At 33.3% G+C, this 17,666-nt stretch overlaps 2 protein-coding genes across 2 annotated transcripts; both read right to left on the bottom strand.

Annotated features, from left to right (window-relative positions):
• Window positions 1-633: 633 nt before the first annotated feature.
• Window positions 634-6,300, bottom strand: LOC110710600 (protein STRICTOSIDINE SYNTHASE-LIKE 10-like). Its single transcript, XM_021888926.1, has 3 exons — window positions 5,788-6,300; window positions 2,046-2,312; window positions 634-1,463 (listed from the first exon to the last, which is right to left on the bottom strand). Exons 1-3 carry the CDS (start codon window positions 6,039-6,041, stop codon window positions 881-883), a joined length of 1,104 nt encoding a protein of 367 aa, XP_021744618.1. The 5' UTR covers window positions 6,042-6,300; the 3' UTR covers window positions 634-880.
• Window positions 6,301-7,833: 1,533 nt separating this feature from the next.
• Window positions 7,834-14,381, bottom strand: LOC110710657 (protein STRICTOSIDINE SYNTHASE-LIKE 10-like). Its single transcript, XM_021888987.1, has 3 exons — window positions 11,547-14,381; window positions 8,858-11,453; window positions 7,834-8,644 (listed from the first exon to the last, which is right to left on the bottom strand). Exons 2-3 carry the CDS (start codon window positions 8,890-8,892, stop codon window positions 8,104-8,106), a joined length of 576 nt encoding a protein of 191 aa, XP_021744679.1. The 5' UTR covers window positions 8,893-11,453; window positions 11,547-14,381; the 3' UTR covers window positions 7,834-8,103.
• Window positions 14,382-17,666: the final 3,285 nt, after the last annotated feature.

Raw genomic sequence — 17,666 nt, 5'->3', positions numbered from 1 at the left:
ATTTGTTATTAAGTTTCGTACTCCGTATATGTAACACATGTACATGTTAATAAACCTAGTTAATATATCAATTACTATGCTTAATTAATGATTATTATTGGACTATGATATCATGTGTAGGATGATAAAACCCTTACGTACTTCACAAAATTAGCAATCTCATTATGATCAAAATTAGACTATATGTACAATATGCAAGTAGAGCCTTTTTTTGTACCCAAATAACCTAATGAACCAACTACTCAGATCTACTTATATGTTATATACTTCCTCCGTTTCTTTTTAGTTGACACGTTTCTTTAGTCACGTTTGTCAATGCACTTATTCAATCATTAATATCTTTAATTATCAATAAGAAAAACTTATAAAAAGTTGATATTTTGAAAGTATATAACGTGACGAATCTAACAAGATCTCACATGATTATATTTTTCATTATGTATAAAGCACAAAACACAGTCAAGGGGAGGTGTGTGAATAGTGCTAAAGTTAAAACGTGTCAACTAAATAAAAACGGAGGTAGTAGTATATACTTACGAAAGAAAAATATAATATTAGAATATGTCTTGCAGTTTGTCAGATCAAATTTTTTGTTTCCCTTCTATAAATTCAATCCTGTTATATAGCTAGAAGTATAATATTCAAATTTTAATATTGATTTTAATATATATGAACTTAAATACACTACTACGGAGTAGTAAATAATTAATTTAAGTACATACACTCAAATTCTTTCTATGCAAACATGAAACATCCTTATACCATCTACTACCTCTATTAATTTTTATACGCAACTTTGAAATATTTTATATCTCATAAATAATACCCCAAAGTTGCACATAAAAATTAACAGATGTAGTATATTATTGATTTATTTCAATTAACTTTGTGCATCATAATTCTTGTACAAACTAGCAAAGGGCAAAATAACAGAACCAAACCACAAATTCCCATCTTTTTCCACCACTTCACTAACAAACTTCAACTTACCACTAGTATCTTCCAACACTTGCACTACATTCCCATTTTCATCCATCTTCACAGCCAAACCAATTGCTCTCAACCTTACAAAAACCTTAGCCAATTCGACGGCATTAAACGGAAGTTTAACAATGGTTTGTCCAATCCAAGGAAATGAAAGAAGCCACTTCAAAACTTTACTTCTCTTTGAATAAACTCCCACCCAATATTCTCCTTTGGAGTTCCTGTTTATGTTGTCTGGATAGCATGGGAGTTCAGCTAACACTTCAGTGGTACCGCCTTTTGAGCTGTTTTCGAGCCAATGACTTAGCAGTTTACAAGTAGTAGTCTCAATTAGTAGCAGAAATTTCCCATCCTTGCTCAAGGATACTCCATTTGGAAAGGTTAGATTGTCGAGAAGCTTCGTTACTTGTTTTGTATGTGGGTTGTACTTTAGCAATCTTCCTGTCTTATCATTGCTAAGAATCAATGACATATACTTCCTGCAAGAGTATACAACACTATATCTTTCAGAAACATCTATATATAGTTAATGCCATGCAAGTATCACACCTACGACAACCAACTAACATGTTGGAAGGACCGTCACGTTTGATTTTCACACTTGTCAATCAATTATGCATATCTCCGGCCATCTATGTTACTTGGACTCGAGGACCATGTCCAATACAGATACGTGTCTAAGGGTCCGACTCGGCTATTTTGTGAAAATGTTTCATGATTTTGAACTAGAACTGAAGTGTCCAGGGGTCATACCTATGCATGAGTGTCGAGGGTTCTACACGGGTACGTGAGGTGAAATGAAGAGTACGAGTAACATAGCCGGCCATTATATAAAGAGTATTTAATCATCTATGTGGTAAAAATTATTAAAATAGTATCAATCACCAATGATATTGAAAGTCAAGTCTATGAGTAGTGTAATAGTTAGAAGTATTACAACTACACAAAACAAAAGAAGTACTTCGTATAAAGTAATGATCAAAGTTGTACATTGACATGCTACATTTATTGGAAAATTTTCAATCAAAGAAACAAAAAGATATAAAGAGGAATGGACTAACCTTCTTGGATAATTGGTACTGCTAGAAGTAAAGTAGACAACCCCAGTAGATTGATCAATATCAAGCCCATTAGTAAACCCAAGTGGTACACCTTCAACTTCAGTTACAACTCTACTAGCAAGCCCACCATTTGGGCCCACAACAAGCAGGCCCAAATAAGCATCAGCTATGAAAAGCTCTCCTGTCTTCTCATTGAATCGAAGGCCCAATGGTCTCCCACATTTATGTTCCATTTTTTCATGATTGGTTTGATTTTCACAAAATTCCCTGTTAAAAGACAACAACCAACCAACTCAATAAAACGGGTCAACGTTTATCACACACATAATATGACAATTTAATGTTGTACTGTTCTAAAACATCGAAGAGTAGCTTTCATACATGCGGAAAAATTGCAACCATACAATGAGAGTTATGAGACTGAGAGTTTTATCATTAAACTTGACTAAATATTGACATTAATATAGAAATCAATAGCATAATATCATAACACATGTACTAGTGCTAAAATCAGAGTCGTCCGCTTAGTGTTTAAGGGTTCAAATGTATACAATCTATATATTGTATCCAAAATCATTGACATGTAATCTTTGAAGTAGACTTATAATATACTACTTATATAGCCAACTTGCTCGTAACTGATCTGATCATAGTCAGGTTTAGGATGAAAACTATACATAGGTATTTACAATTGAATTTAGTTCTTAACTCGGTTTAAGGATAATTCGAAATGATAATTGATTATAATAAAGGATATCTCTATCAACAACTATTCATTACCTAAGAACTTATTTTCACGAATCTTCAACCCTAGTGGGTGAAGATGCAGAAAAGTAAATATTATTTTGTGAAAGCAAAACATCCTTAAGTCTTAAGAGATTAGAGTAAATGTGTAATGTTTGTGTGAGTGTGACACTAGCTATCAACTAATTCTTATCAAAATCCCAATCAAAAAGGAAAGATTTTCAATTAACTATTAGCCAAACACCAGATTAAGCAAATTAGCTAGACATCACTTTCATGATGGCATAGATATTAATGGTTAGTTGAGATTTCATGAATTTTTGGTATCCTTATGTTTTGACGTCAATTTTTACACTACTGTATTATTTTGGAAAGAAAATCCTACTAAAAATCATACTACGGAGTACTTGACTACTTGTACTATTTATTTATTTATTTATTTATTTATTTATTTATTATATACTCCCTTCGTTATGATAGTCTCATATGCTTTTTTCAACTACTCCGTACTATTACTTTACTTCCTCTGTTACATATTACTCGCAATACAACAAAGGGGTATTATTTGTGAGACATAAAAAAATAATTTTTTTTACCAAAATTCCCTCCAATTTACAATAATATTTGTACAAATTTAGCTTTCCTATATAAATTTTTCATTTTTATACGTATAATTTTATTACTTTTTCTCTTTACTTTTTGCATATCCAATGTAAATTTACCATTTCAATATACTTATACTATTTCTTATTTAGATTTCTTAATTCCCGTGAAATTTCACCATAAGGGAGGGAGTATATCTCTTTCCACTACCAAAATGCAATATTTCTATTTTTTCCTATTCAATCAATAAAAACATCACTAAATTCCATCACATCTACTTTTATTTAATAAATAACTTGTAACACTCTAACATCTCCTTTTATGTCTAAGTAAGCGTCAAAACTATGCTAAAACAAAGAAAGAACTCCGTAATAATATAGACTTATAGACCAGTGACAAAGAAAGAAATAGATCCAAACATTCTAGTTAAAACATCATTGTACGCCTTTCTCAAAGTGTTATTTATTACCTAGAATTTATTTACTACATTCTTATAGAAAATAAACCAACAAGCCATAAAAATGTAGGTAATTACGTACGCCAAAATTATGCTATTACTTGTTGCCTAGGCAAAAAAAAAACCTCTGAATTGATGATTCTATACTTGTTAGAATTCAAAACATTTTTAGAATTCTCTATTTCATACTATCTTGAGAGACTCCATTATTATCTATCGCTTTACGCAATTTAATGGCTCTTTGTTCCTAATGGATATACCATTTTTTTTTAGCTTTTGTTAATAAATACATACATCGTATATTATGAAACAAAAATACTATGTATGTCTTTTGAGTAACTCCTAATATAAGCTTGAAAGATTAATAACTTGCACCTCATAACTGAGAATAATTTGCAACGATTAGACATTTTTCCTCTCTACTTTATATCAAATCGTCGTAAATATTAAAGGTAGTAGTAATTTTGTTAGTGTTCGACACCAAAGTTATAATGCGACCTGTTATAATATTACGGAGCTAAGTTAAGTTGTACGCAGTATGTTATCTGTTAGTTTAAATGACTGATTTAAAAAATAAAAAATAAAAAAGTATTTGTTAGTGTGTTCGACAACAAAGTAATGGCAGTAGGCTTGATCCTTAATGCTCCTATAGTCCTATGTATATTGAACCTTAAAAACACATACATTATATAAGAGATGTCCAACAAGATAGAGGGATTAAAGTCTCATATTTTGTACGAGTAAATTACCAGAAATTTTGGTAATAAATAAGTAAATAATGAATGGACAAAAAACACCTAAATTAAAAGAATGAGATGTCTATTGTTTAGCTATTAGCAGCAATGTCTATCAATGTAACAGAACACTCATGACCACGTACGGAAAGAGTAGATGGTGGTTATTTGGTTGCTGGTTAGGCCTATGCGCCTAAGAGTGTCAAAAGTTTACCCAATTTTAAAGATTTAATTCAAAACAAACTGTAATTTGTAGTTCGGGTTTCAATTTATTCAAGTGATTGAGGTTTTTCAATAGATTTTGTGTTTGAATTTAAGTTAAAAATAACACCTTATGTAATTTTAGAAACAATTTGTGTCTTATTAGAATACAAGTCTACCATGTCACATACTACCTCTGTTAATTGTTATGTGCAACTTTGGGGTATTATTTGTGAGATATAATTAACGGAGGTTGTACTTTTAATAAATACTTTAGCAATCCAACAAACTAAATATTGTCATTGTGGGCCAGGCTAAATGTTAACTTGAATTGAAGTTGAATTAGCATTAATTATTTTATTATCTGCATTAGTTTTTGTTAGCAAAAATTTCAACCATTATGTGGTGAAATGACTAATGAACATGATATGCCTATTTACGTGTATGAGCATTTTAGGAATTGAGGAAAATTCAGAAACATTTTGAAGATTATAATGACTAAAAAAGTTCACATATTTTTTAATTACAATTTTGAGCTTCGGAGCTTCTATATGTCCTAAAACAATACTTCGTTTTGATTTGGAAATGCATACATGACATGCCAAAATTAAGCATTAATTAGTGTAATTGATATTTATCTTGATTTAATATATATACTTCTAGTCCTCTTATCCAACATCCAACGTTTCGAAATATTTGTTAGCTTTTTCTTTTATTTATAGTATATACGAGTAACATATTTTTATCTATGCATATTCAAAAATTTGTTTGCATTAACATTAACAAGCAATTAAATTAATTAATCATTTCTATTCAAACAAAAAAAATTAATTAATCATTTCAACAATTTCCCATAATGCTAGCTATTGGATTACCAACATTAATTTTAGCAATATTAATAAAATAACAAAAAGAAAAGAGGAAACATAAAGAATCTTAATAACATGCACTAATCTTAATTAACGAATATAAGTTATAAAATATGATGCAGGAAAACACACACCTTAGAGGAGAAGTGAAGGCAAAGTCCACCCAACGCCGTTGATGGGGGACCCATTTTATAATCCGGCCATCGGAAACGCCAGCATACGGCCCGTCTCCGGCAGGGTCAAACGTGAGACTTTCGGGCCCGAAAGCGCCTTCTATAGGTAGAAACTCTAGCTCCGAAAATTTTGAACCAGAACGAAAATATGTGGTTATTAGAAAGGCGCATAAAAGAACAATTGTAGAAGATGTCAAAAACTTTAATGGCTTCATTTTTTATATAGATAAATTATTTACTACTATATCATAGTAAAATTATGAATTTATTTTGATAGTTTTGGTTGAAGAATATATATAGAAGAGAGAAAAGAAGAGAAAGGTGGAGGTCGAGTATGAATATATAATAAGGTTTATTAGGGGTAATGAAAATAAGAAATGTAAGGGAATATGTTTGATATTTTTGTGATAAGATTTGGTGTAACAAACGGATACTACCAAATACAAGAATTTGAATACTCAAGTAAAGCCATAATTCTTTCAACCTTATTAGGAAATTGTGGGTCCTTAAGTATGCATGTAATGATATAACATAATCCATCAAAAGAAACAAAATTGTAAAAAGTGTACTTCATCTCAATGTTTCAAAAAAAAACTTAAGAGTTTTGTTTCAAAATTTATTAGATATCATTAAAAATGTCATTTTATCAAATGTTAGATAGGGATGGGAATGCATGCGTAAGGTTCAATTAGGTTTTAATAATACATACTACGTATATTCGGATCCTAAAGTTTTAATCTATACCTTGTACACGTATCCTAGTGGCCAATCAGGTTACTTACCCGATACTATATAAGCCCTTGTCCTTCTTAAACTGATAAAATTTTAAAAAAACTAGGCCGGACTCGTAGTCTCGTACCCTTATTTCATGGTAGATTCATTAAAGATATTTCGGCTTGGATTTTTTTTTTTTCAATCATATTTACTTCAACTTGAAAATATGTCACGTATAGATCGGTAAAATAAAGATAAGGGTTATTAAGTTGAGATAAAGATAAAATAAATTTTATTAATTTAAATAAGGTTTAATAACACCAATTTATTCTCTTGAGTAATCAAATAAGACCTAGATCCAATGAATTCAAGTCTGGGTCCCAAAGTCTTTAGACCCAAACTCTACCAAGGTTTAGCATAATATTCATAGTTTATACAAAGTATAGCGGTATAGGGTTTAGACTTTAGACCACACTCTAACTATGAAAGAGAGTTCACTTTACAAGTCCAAATGAGGTTTTATCCCAAAACCATATAAAATAAGAGTAATCTATTAAGTTTATAACTAGATTAGCTTCCGTGCGATGCACAGATATTAAAAAAAAAGCTATTTAAATAATACTCCATAAAAAAATCATAAGATATTAGGTAAATAGTTGTCAAATGGCTTATTAAAAAAATTGTGAAGAGTTTAATGTACAGTATTATGTATTAAAATATTTTGTAGTCAATATTTAATTCTTTTTTTTTTAAAGAGAAGTATTAGTTAAAAAAATGTGAAAGAGAAAAAAAAAATTAGTTTAGGCTGGAAAATTTTGAAAGAGAAGTTGACCGGTGAACAATTTGTATAATGGATGATGTCAGCGGTTGTTTTTTTAGTTATTTAGTAAGTATTAGTTATAGAAGTGTTCAACTCTCTCTTCTTTTCTCAACGTGAAACACTTACATGTGTTGTTTGGGAAATTTATATTTCAACATTATGTGATCAGTGATTGTTCCACATATAATTGATACTTATCAACTGTGTTATCTAGGTTATGCATTTTATCTCAAGTACTTGTGTCGAATCCTCAACACTCACACATACGGTAGATAAGAACCCCTTTGACGCTTAAATTTAAACCAAAATCTTAAAAATAAAAAGTCACAAAATAATTGAGTTCGAACACTTAGACACATATACCCATATCGAACATGGGATAGGGTAGCTATAATCCGAGCAACATAGCTGTTCAATTTCACTCACTGGTTACTTCAATTAATTACCAAACCTGAATGCCCATGTCTGCTGTTTCCTTTGATTTAGGCATCTTCTTTACAGAACAGTAACATCTTATACTTCTTCATCAGCTGACCTTAGTTATAACTCAGCTTTTATTTAATATCACCAAGATAGCATAATTTGAACTAATAATATGATAACAAAATCCGACAGAAGTACAATTTTGAAGAATAAGGATACACAAGTGATGATCCTGGCACTCTTTATTATTACTGGTAATATCTCCTAATCTCTACATCATATGCACAGAAACAGTACTTGGGTTAATTCGTTAATCCAAATCATAAACCCAAGCAGAAGGCGTAATAGGAGAACCAATCCATAACTTCACTAGCATACCTCACTTGCTTCCCTTGAGTATCTTCTAAAACCTCGACAACTTGTCCTTCTTCACTCAGCTTCACAATTATACCATGGTGCCCTCCCACGAACAAAGCATGCAGTCGTTGTACAAACCTAAGCGGGATCTTAAGCAATGTATTTCCTACCCAAGTGTTTCTAAGAAGCCAATCAGCCAAAGGAGTTTTCTTGGCGTGTAAACCAACCCAAAACTCACCCTTTGAGTTTCTTCTTATATTGTCAGGATATCCAGGCAAATCTGTGAAAGTTTCAACTAGTCCTGCTTTTGGACCCTGAAGCCAATACCTTAAGATTTTGCAGGTGCCAGTTTCAGCTACAATCACAAATGATCTGTCTTTGCTCAATGAAACTCCATTTGCAAAGGCGATGTCACGTAGTAGGACAGTTACTTCTTTGGATAATATGTTGTACTTGATGAATCTGCCTGTCTTGTCTCCACTTAGAATTGATGGTATGAAGTGCCTGCAAAACAAAGAACAGTTTGTAATAATACTCTTACAATGAAGCTACAAGGCTGCTTTCTAGCTTAAAACAAAGTAAGTTTAATCAACTTTCCCATATTTCCCCTTTCATAATTTCCTAATACTGTAAGAATTATTTGGAAAGATCACATTGGTATAGTGGAATTATATTACAGTGCAAAAAGGTGCTTTAGCTAAATTCCTTAAAACATACCCCAAATCATGTGGCCTATTAATTTGAGAATACATCTTTTAGCGATAGAGAAATGAATTATACTGCATTCATGGGGGTGATTAATGACTAATTCACAGTTACACAGTAGTTATATACTTATATACAACTGACTGAAATTCTGGTCACACCAACAGAAACAAAGGGATGGGATGATATGTCTGAAATTGAAACAGTATCGCGCACTCACTATGTAGATGTGAGTATGTGACAAATGACCCGAAAGGTCTCATAAGAGCAGAAAAAGAGCGAGCCAAACAATGACCCCTCTCCCCGGAGGTTTTCATTTAGGTTGTCTTTGGATAAAAGGTTTACCTTTTCCACATAAGACCTAACCAGTTTTCCAATATTCCCCTGTTTTGTTTGTCAAGGGGTGGAAAAAAAAATGGGGGTTCAAAATATTTTGTCATTTTCAACAATAACCTCCCCATCCCTTATTTTCCTCCTCTTCTCCACTCAATCCCATCACAATGTACCTACCATAATTCAGTTCAAAATGTTTCCCTCCTAAGTCCTAACCAATTTGTTCAGCTACTGAACAATATTGTATATTTTGTTCAGCTACTGAGGCTATAAGGTTAATGAAATCAGCATAACCGCAGCTACTGAACAAGTCCAAGAAAGGTGAAGAAGTCCAAGAAAGGTGAAGAAGATGTGACTCAATTTGTTCAGCTACTGAACAATATTGTATATTTTCCTTTCGTAGGAAAATCTACTCCTGTCATTGTCCAAGGAGGGTGGGATCCGCCCCCTACCACCAAATGTAACGAAAGTGTTGAAAGATAAATCCCCACAAGCACAATTAGTTTTCTCATGCAAAAACATCAACCCTCTAGCCACATCCCTACAATTACAATGACCAAAAACATAATTAATAAACATATAATGTATGTGTTAGAAACATTCAATTCCTATAATGAAAAAACAAATGAAAATTCTGCATGGTACTTTACTGCTTTGAAAATTCTATGTGTAACCCTTACTGATAATATTATTTGCATGGCATCATAATTTGTCAATTTTTAGTCTTACAAATATAGTATATGCTTCTTTTTAGCTATGCATTATGAACATTTGCTCGGTAATAAACCCAATCTAATAAGAACCACTTTACAAATTCATTTAGTTTACATAATGAGAGTTATATAAGCAAACAATAAGTACACTCCCATGAAATAAACAATTCAAATCTTATTTAAGCTCGTATGACCATTAAAGGTCCAAAAAGCTTCATCTTCTTTTCCTTTCTAATAATATGCAAGAATTCTGTAGGTACATCATAAAAGTATCTAAGAGAGATGCATGTTCAACTATTGCACATATATATAGTACACACCAAATAAAACAAAGACCTATACACGTGTCCCTTTTCCAACTCTCTCTTCACTTCTCATCAACACTATCTATACATGTGGCTATCCCCAAGTTAAATGTTCAATGAACATTATACTTTTGTTGACTTGAGTGCAACCCTTCCCACCTCACTTTTTTTTCCTTTTTCCTCCTCACCATATTATTTTTTCCCTTCATTCACACTTTTTTTTTTTCCAATCTCTTGCTTCCCTTCACTATTTGCTCAATTCACTAACCTTGACACCTTCGAGCATGTCTACATTTCTTCCGTCGATCATCTCAATATGCTCAAACACGATATTCATCTTCAATTTCATGCTCTTATTTGTGTCTACCATAAAACCCTAAAAATTTAAGAATTGATGGTGATTTGGGCAAATTAACAGGTTCTTTTTTATTGGGATGTTGTGATCAATTGGACTTTGAGATTTTTAAGCTACTGTTGTTTGTGAAAATTTGGTTTTTGAGGGTGTTTACCTACTACCTGCTAGGTATGTGACCAATAAGGCTTTGATAAATTAAATCTTAAAAAACTCAATTTCATGGATTTGAATTGAACAATATGGTAGATATTAACATAGTTACATAGTCATATGTAGCTCCCTTGAACCACGTGTCTATATTAGAATTTTGGAACAAATTTTATGATATTATGTCCCTTTGTATTGCAGCTTAGTGCCAACAAATTAGGTTCGTTTACTCTTTCTTGCTCATGTAACTACCATGACTTACTTTCATTTTAAGTTATCATTGCAACTAATTCCTTAAAACAGATTTCTGCCTTTTTTGGGGGACCATTTGTGATCAACTCGTGTTTTAAGAACTAGGTTTTTTAGTCTTTTACCAATAATAACCCCATATAGGTATTTTAATTTATCCCAAGTACACATATAAAGCAAACTACTAAAACTATGAAAAACTTCCTCTCGAGGTTGCCACTCAGGTAAGATAGTACTAGTTCCACCATCCTCTCTGATTTCCATGTCACTATTTCACAAAGAAGGAAAAAAGTTTATTTTAAATTTTTATAAAAGAACATTAAAATAATGTAAAGTATTATAACTAACCTAATAGATTTTAAAGCTTCCTTGAGGTTTTCTTCCATAACCTTTGTGACATTTTCTACATTCTTCATCTTTTTTTTTTTTTTTTTTTTGCCTCATTTTATTTTGAGTATCTTCAGCTTTCTTTTTCTCCCTCTCCTCAGCCTCAATTAGCTTTTTTGCTTCATCAAGACAAAATTTAAATTGATCGTTAAAAGGTAAATATTATCTAACTTTTTTTATTAGTGAAAATTTAAATATTTTATTCATCATACCTCTTGCCAATTTTTCAGCTTCTATTTCTTTTGTTATCTTGGTGATAGAACACTCAAGGGCATGTTTCAATTCTGGTTCAATTTGTGGCTTGTTCAAACCTATAGTACAAGCAACAAGGGCATCATCTAACATCCCTCTCTTGAACTTTCCAGCCCTACATAAACAAATAAGTTAACATTATTTTCTTTATTTAATTAAAAAAAAAAATCATTACTCATGGAATTGAAAAAGTGAAAATATTGAAATATGCCCAAATATATAATAGGATTCTGCATTTTGGAATTCATAATCATCTCCTTGCAACGATCTGCATCTACAAAGAGCTTCAAACGCCTCTACAACAATAAATTTAATGGGATTAAATATATGATATATCTAACAAATTTAAGAAATAACAAAAAAAAAAAAAAAAGAAAAAAAAAGCGTAACTTACTATCATAATCTGTGTCATTGAATGTACCACAGTAACAATGAGCAAGTAGCTCAAGTAAAGAACAAACGTTATCTACATTTTCCATCTTGCGAACTTCTTTATTAATCAAATCAATTGCTTTATGATACGATTTAGCATTTTTCAGCGATTCAATAATCGGTAGAACAATACTCATCCTCAGTGAATCCCCCATGTTTGATCTGCAGAGACAAAATTAATTAAATTGTACAGAGAAGAGAGCATATTTGACAAATTGGTGTATAAATTTTATCTTCTTCAGTTTTTTTTAACTTCGCCACCTTAAAACTATCAATTTTTTCAAGAATATAAAGTCTAGAAATTCACATGAATTTGGGATTTTTCTAAAGTTGTTTGATTTGCAATGTTGGGAAGTAACTTCCCATATAAATTCCTATTTACCTAGGGGAAACTAGGTAATTAAATTCCTATATTTTGTGGGAAGTAAAAATTCCTTGGATTTTCTACTTTCCCCATTCCACCATTTTTTTTTTGGTTAACCAAACAACTATCCCTAGTTACAATCCCTACGATTTTCCAATTCCCATATTTTCTTATGCCAACCAAACATCACCTAAATTATATCAATATTTCATTTCCATGATCCCAAACTATTTGAAAATTTACTTTTCCTGGTTTCCTCATTCTCTCGTTTCTGATTCTGTTTCCGCATCCGTTTCCATTTCCTGATTCTGTGCAACTTAGATTATCAAATTAAACTTCAAATTTAACATACAAATGTTTCTCGCTTAAGAATATCTGCGTAAATTTGGGCCGTTTTTATCAACAACAAAAAAAAAAATGAATATCTAAGTAAAGTTGTACAATAGTTAAATTCTAGCAATGACATTGCTAGTTATAATATTTCATAACTTGAGTTATTAAAACCGAATAGTTCAATAATCCACTTTAAAAGAACCCTAAATTGAATATACTGACAATTAAAATAACAATAAACCCTACATTGTGATATTGATATTCGATTATTAAAAATAAAAATCTTACCTCAGATGCTGCTACAAGGGACGAGCGAGCGCTCAGAAGCCGCTTCAATGGAGAATTCAGAGTACCATTCAATGGAGAGAGAGAGGCGCAGTGTAACAGTGAAAAGCTCCAAACTTCTTCTGGCTTAATATCATCAACATAAAAGGTGCACACAGCAAAACTCTAGCAACAAAATCACTCGTTATAAACTTTCATAATTTCAGTAAATATTTCAATAATCCACTTTAGAAGAACCCTAAATTGAGTATACTGACATTTAAAATATACATATATACCCTAAATTGTGAAATTAATATTACACACCCAAAAAAAACAAAAAAAAAAACCCTCACCTAAGGAGCTGCCTCGTTGATGGGAAAAAATCTCAGGAGCCACTTTAACGGAGAATTTAGGAGGAGAGAAAGCTCAGAAACCGCTTTAATGGAGGTTTTAGAGTAGCTTCAATGGAGGAGAAAGAAAGAGGCTCAGCATAAAAGTGGAACAGGGAAGAAAAGTGAAAAGGCAGGAGGAAGAGTATTTGATACGCATATAATGTGAATCGTAAGATCTAAACATTATCAACGGTCAAGGATCATTCTTGGTTTTTTTTTTTTTTGACGGGAGGATATTGTTATTTCAAACAAGGTAAATAAGGATTATTTTGACATCCATATTGGCTATAAATAGTGGTGTCAAATTGGGTAATCATATAAAGTTTGGGTTGATCCGTAATGGTTCGGATAATAACGGGTCATTTTATTCTAATAGGGCAAATTAAGTTGGGTCGAGCTTGATTAAAATCAAGTCAAATTAAGAGCTCTTAATTGAACGTGCTGTAACAAAACATTAGTGAATCGTAAACGGCGCCCACAAATTTATCACAATCAGTCACAATATTTAGTGAACTTCTAATTATATCCTTTGTCTTCCTCCCTCTCCTAACACAACCACCACCACCCATCACAACCTCTTTCGGCTACCCTCTCCTCGAGGTATGATTTGAGCCCTTTTTCCAAGTTTGTGATTTGCACCATCTCCATCACCGCTAACATGACGCATAGTCATTATTGTAGATATTCATTAATATTAAACATAGTAATAACCAACATTGTAAATATAATAAACATAAAATCCAACATTATTAACTATTAACTACCAAAAATTGAATTTTTCTAAACATTATTCTAATTATATCAACTTAAAAACCAAAATTATATTATTGAATTTCCTAAATATATTTTTATTTAATATTAACTTAAAATTAATAAATATTCAACTGAAATCATGGTCAAGCCGTCCATAACTCAGTACGAAAGAAAAAAAAAAGGAAAATAAAAACACAAAGGTAGAGGAGGTGAAACTTGATCGTGAACCGACAGGTGAGGAGGTGAAACAAGCACTTTTCTAGATGCACCCTAATAAAGCTCCCGGAGTTGATGGTATGCACGCTCTTTTCTTTCAGAAATTTTGGCATATTATAGTTAACGGTGTTGTGCATTTTGTGAAGGAATGGTGGATATTTAGAATATAAATAGGACGTGCATTATGTTGATTCCAAAATGTAATGATCCTAAATTTATGGGTGAATTTAGGTCGATTAGTCTTTGCAATGTACTCTACAAAATTATTTCGAAGACCTTGGCAAATAAATTAAAACCCTTCCTTGACTCTATCATCTCTATTAATCAGAGTGCTTTTGTTCCTGGGAGATTGATCTCGGATAATGCTTTGGTGGCTTTTGAGATCTTCCATGCTATGAAACGGAGGGGGGAAGGGAAAAATGGCAATGTAGCTCTGAAATTGGATATGAGTACAGCATATGATCGGGTGGAGTAGACTTTTTTGGAGAGAATGATGTTGAAGATGGGATTTAGTGTCGGATGGGTTCAAAAAATTATGGGTTGCCTTTCAAGTGTTTCTTTCTCGTTTAAGATAAATGGGAAGATTTCGGGGTCTGTTATTCTGACTAGAGGCCTTCGTCAAGGTGATCCGATATCCCCGTATCTTTTGCTGCTATGTGCTAACGTATTTTCTACTCTGATTGCAAATGCAGAAAGACATGGGTTGATTCATGGTGCTAGAGTTTGTAGAGGGGCACCTCGGGTTTCTCATCTTTTCTTTGCTGATGATAGCATTCTATTTGCTAGAGCAAATTTGCATGAATGCTCTAAGATCGCTGATATAATCAGTATTTATGAGAGAGCATCCGGACAAAAGGTTAATCTAAGCAAAACTGAAGCGACCTTTAGCAAATGTGTAAATGTTGATCGGAGGAAAGATATAGTGGAAACGTTGGGTGTTAGGGAGGTGGTTAAACATGAGAAGTATCTAGCTTGGATTGCCAACGATCATCGAATAGTCTAACAAGATCATTTTTGCTGGACTCAAAGAGAGGTTATGGAAGAAATTGAATGGGTGGAAAGAAAAGTTGATGTCACGGGCCGGAAAGGAAATTCTGATTAAAGCCGTCGCACAAGCCATTCCGACTTATATGATGAGTGTGTTCCGTATGCCGGATGGTTTGCTTGATGATATTCATGCTCTTATTGCCCGATTTTGGTGGGGGTCCACAAATGCTACTCGTAAGATGCATTGGCACAGTTGGGATTCTATGTGTATGCCTAAATCGATGGGAAGGCTGGGGTTCCGTGATCTCAAGTCTTTCAATCAAGCTTTGCTGGCAAAACAGGCATGGAGATTGCATAATGATACAAATTCTCTACTGCACTCGGTGTTGAAGGCCAGGTACTATAAAAATGATGATTTTTTGGAATCAAAAATAGGTTACGACCCGAGCTATACTTGGAGTAGTATCTGGGGTGCTAAACCTCTGTTACTAGAGGGTTTAAAATGAAGGGTGGGCAATGGGCAGAGCATCCGGGTATGGGAAGAGGCGTGGCTGCCAGGTGATAGTGCATCAATTGTGCCAACTCCGAACATAAATGCAGACCCTAATCTTCGTGTCTCAGACTTAATTGATTTTGACAATGTGAGATGGAATGAGGAACTCATCAGGAGTATTTTTTTGGAGGATGAATGTGAGCTAATTTTGGATTTACCCCTGTCAGAATTTTGGTCTGCTGATCAGAGATATTGGTGGCCTACGAAGAATGGGTGCTACACTGTCAAATCAGGCTACCTACTTGCAAGGCTTGGGAAGCAACGTGCATGGTCTTTGTCTCATGGGGTCCTTGAAGAGGAACTATGGAAGAGAGTATGGGGAGTCAAGGGTCCTCTTAAATTGCAACATTTTGTGTGGAGAGGGTGTAAAGGGAGTCTTGGGGTCAAGGAGAGGCTGTGGGTTCGTCACATTGTTAATGACAGCATTTGCCAAGGGTGTGGGGCTGCTACAGAGACCATCAATCATGCTCTTTTTGACTGTCTTGATGCAACAATTATTTGGTCGTATAGTGCTTTCCAGGACCTGTTAGCTTATGCCCCTAATTCCTCGTTTTGTGATCGTTTTTTGTGGGTGGCAAATAGACTGAGCAAAAACGAACTGAGTCTCTTCTGTATGCTGTGTTGGGCTGCTTGGTTTTGTAGAAATTCAAGAGTGCATAATGAACTTGTGGCTGATCCGAGTGGTGTTGCTGCAAATTTCACCAAGATGCTTAATGATTATAAGGAGTATGCGGAAAGGGTGTTTAGGCCAGCTGGGTCATGTGATGTTGCTCCCCTTGGGACGTGGCATCTTCCTGCTGCAGGCAACATTAAGGTGAATTTCGATGCCCATCTCGCTGCAAATAATATAATTGGTTTGGGTGTGGTGTTGCGGGATGAGGCGGGGAGCATTATTGCAGCAGCTGTTTAACGTATGAAGGCACGATGGAGTGTTGAACAGGCTGAAGTAGCTGCTGCCAGGTGGGGGATGCAGATTGCAAAGCAGTTGGGACACTTGAGGATTGAGCTTGAATGTGACGCAGCTAATGTAGTGAACATCATCAACAAAAATGATATGGGGTACTCAACCTTAATGCTTTTCTATGAGGATATTAGAAGATTGAAAGAAGTTTTTTTATTTCTTTAAATGTAGTCATGTCCGTAGATCGGGTAATACCTTAGCTAGCACACTTGATTGCTAGACATAGTACAAGTGAATCTCCGCATGTATGGTTTAACGATTTCCCCCAAAGCCTTCTTACTTTGGCGGAAATTGATATAATTTAATAAAATTGCCCGACTAACGGTTTCTTCAAAAAAAAAAAAAAAAAAAAAAAGTAGAGGAAGCTGATGTGGCACATGAAGGGCAATTCCGTCCGGACACTATTCATTTGCTAATGCTCCGCAATATAAAGGGTAGAAAAATAAAAGTAAATGAAATAATAAAAAGTCTTAGGGTTTCATTCATCTCACCGTTTAATCAAAAGTCCCCAATTTCCTTCTCTGTCTCTGTTTCTCTATCTCTCTTTCTCAGGTATGATTCCTAATTCTCTCTGAAATAATTTATCAGGTCGATTGTAGCATATGTTTGATGAATTTCTGTATTCGATGATTGTTTTGATGTGAAATTATGGATTATAAAATTAATTAATTCTTCGGTTGTTTGATTTTATGTGATGTGATAATCTAGAAAAATCATGATGAGTGGGTGATGTTAATTTGAATTTTATGTGATGTAATAAACTAGTTGTGTTTGTGTTATGATTAGGGGAAAAAATAGGACGGAGGAGAAGAGGTGGTGGGT

This window comes from Chenopodium quinoa, unplaced genomic scaffold, assembly GCF_001683475.1.
Source record: "Chenopodium quinoa cultivar QQ74 unplaced genomic scaffold, ASM168347v1, whole genome shotgun sequence".
Taxonomy (NCBI): domain Eukaryota; kingdom Viridiplantae; phylum Streptophyta; class Magnoliopsida; order Caryophyllales; family Amaranthaceae; genus Chenopodium; species Chenopodium quinoa.
Note: the sequence above shows the minus strand (reverse complement) of the source record. Positions and strands in the feature narration are given on the sequence as shown.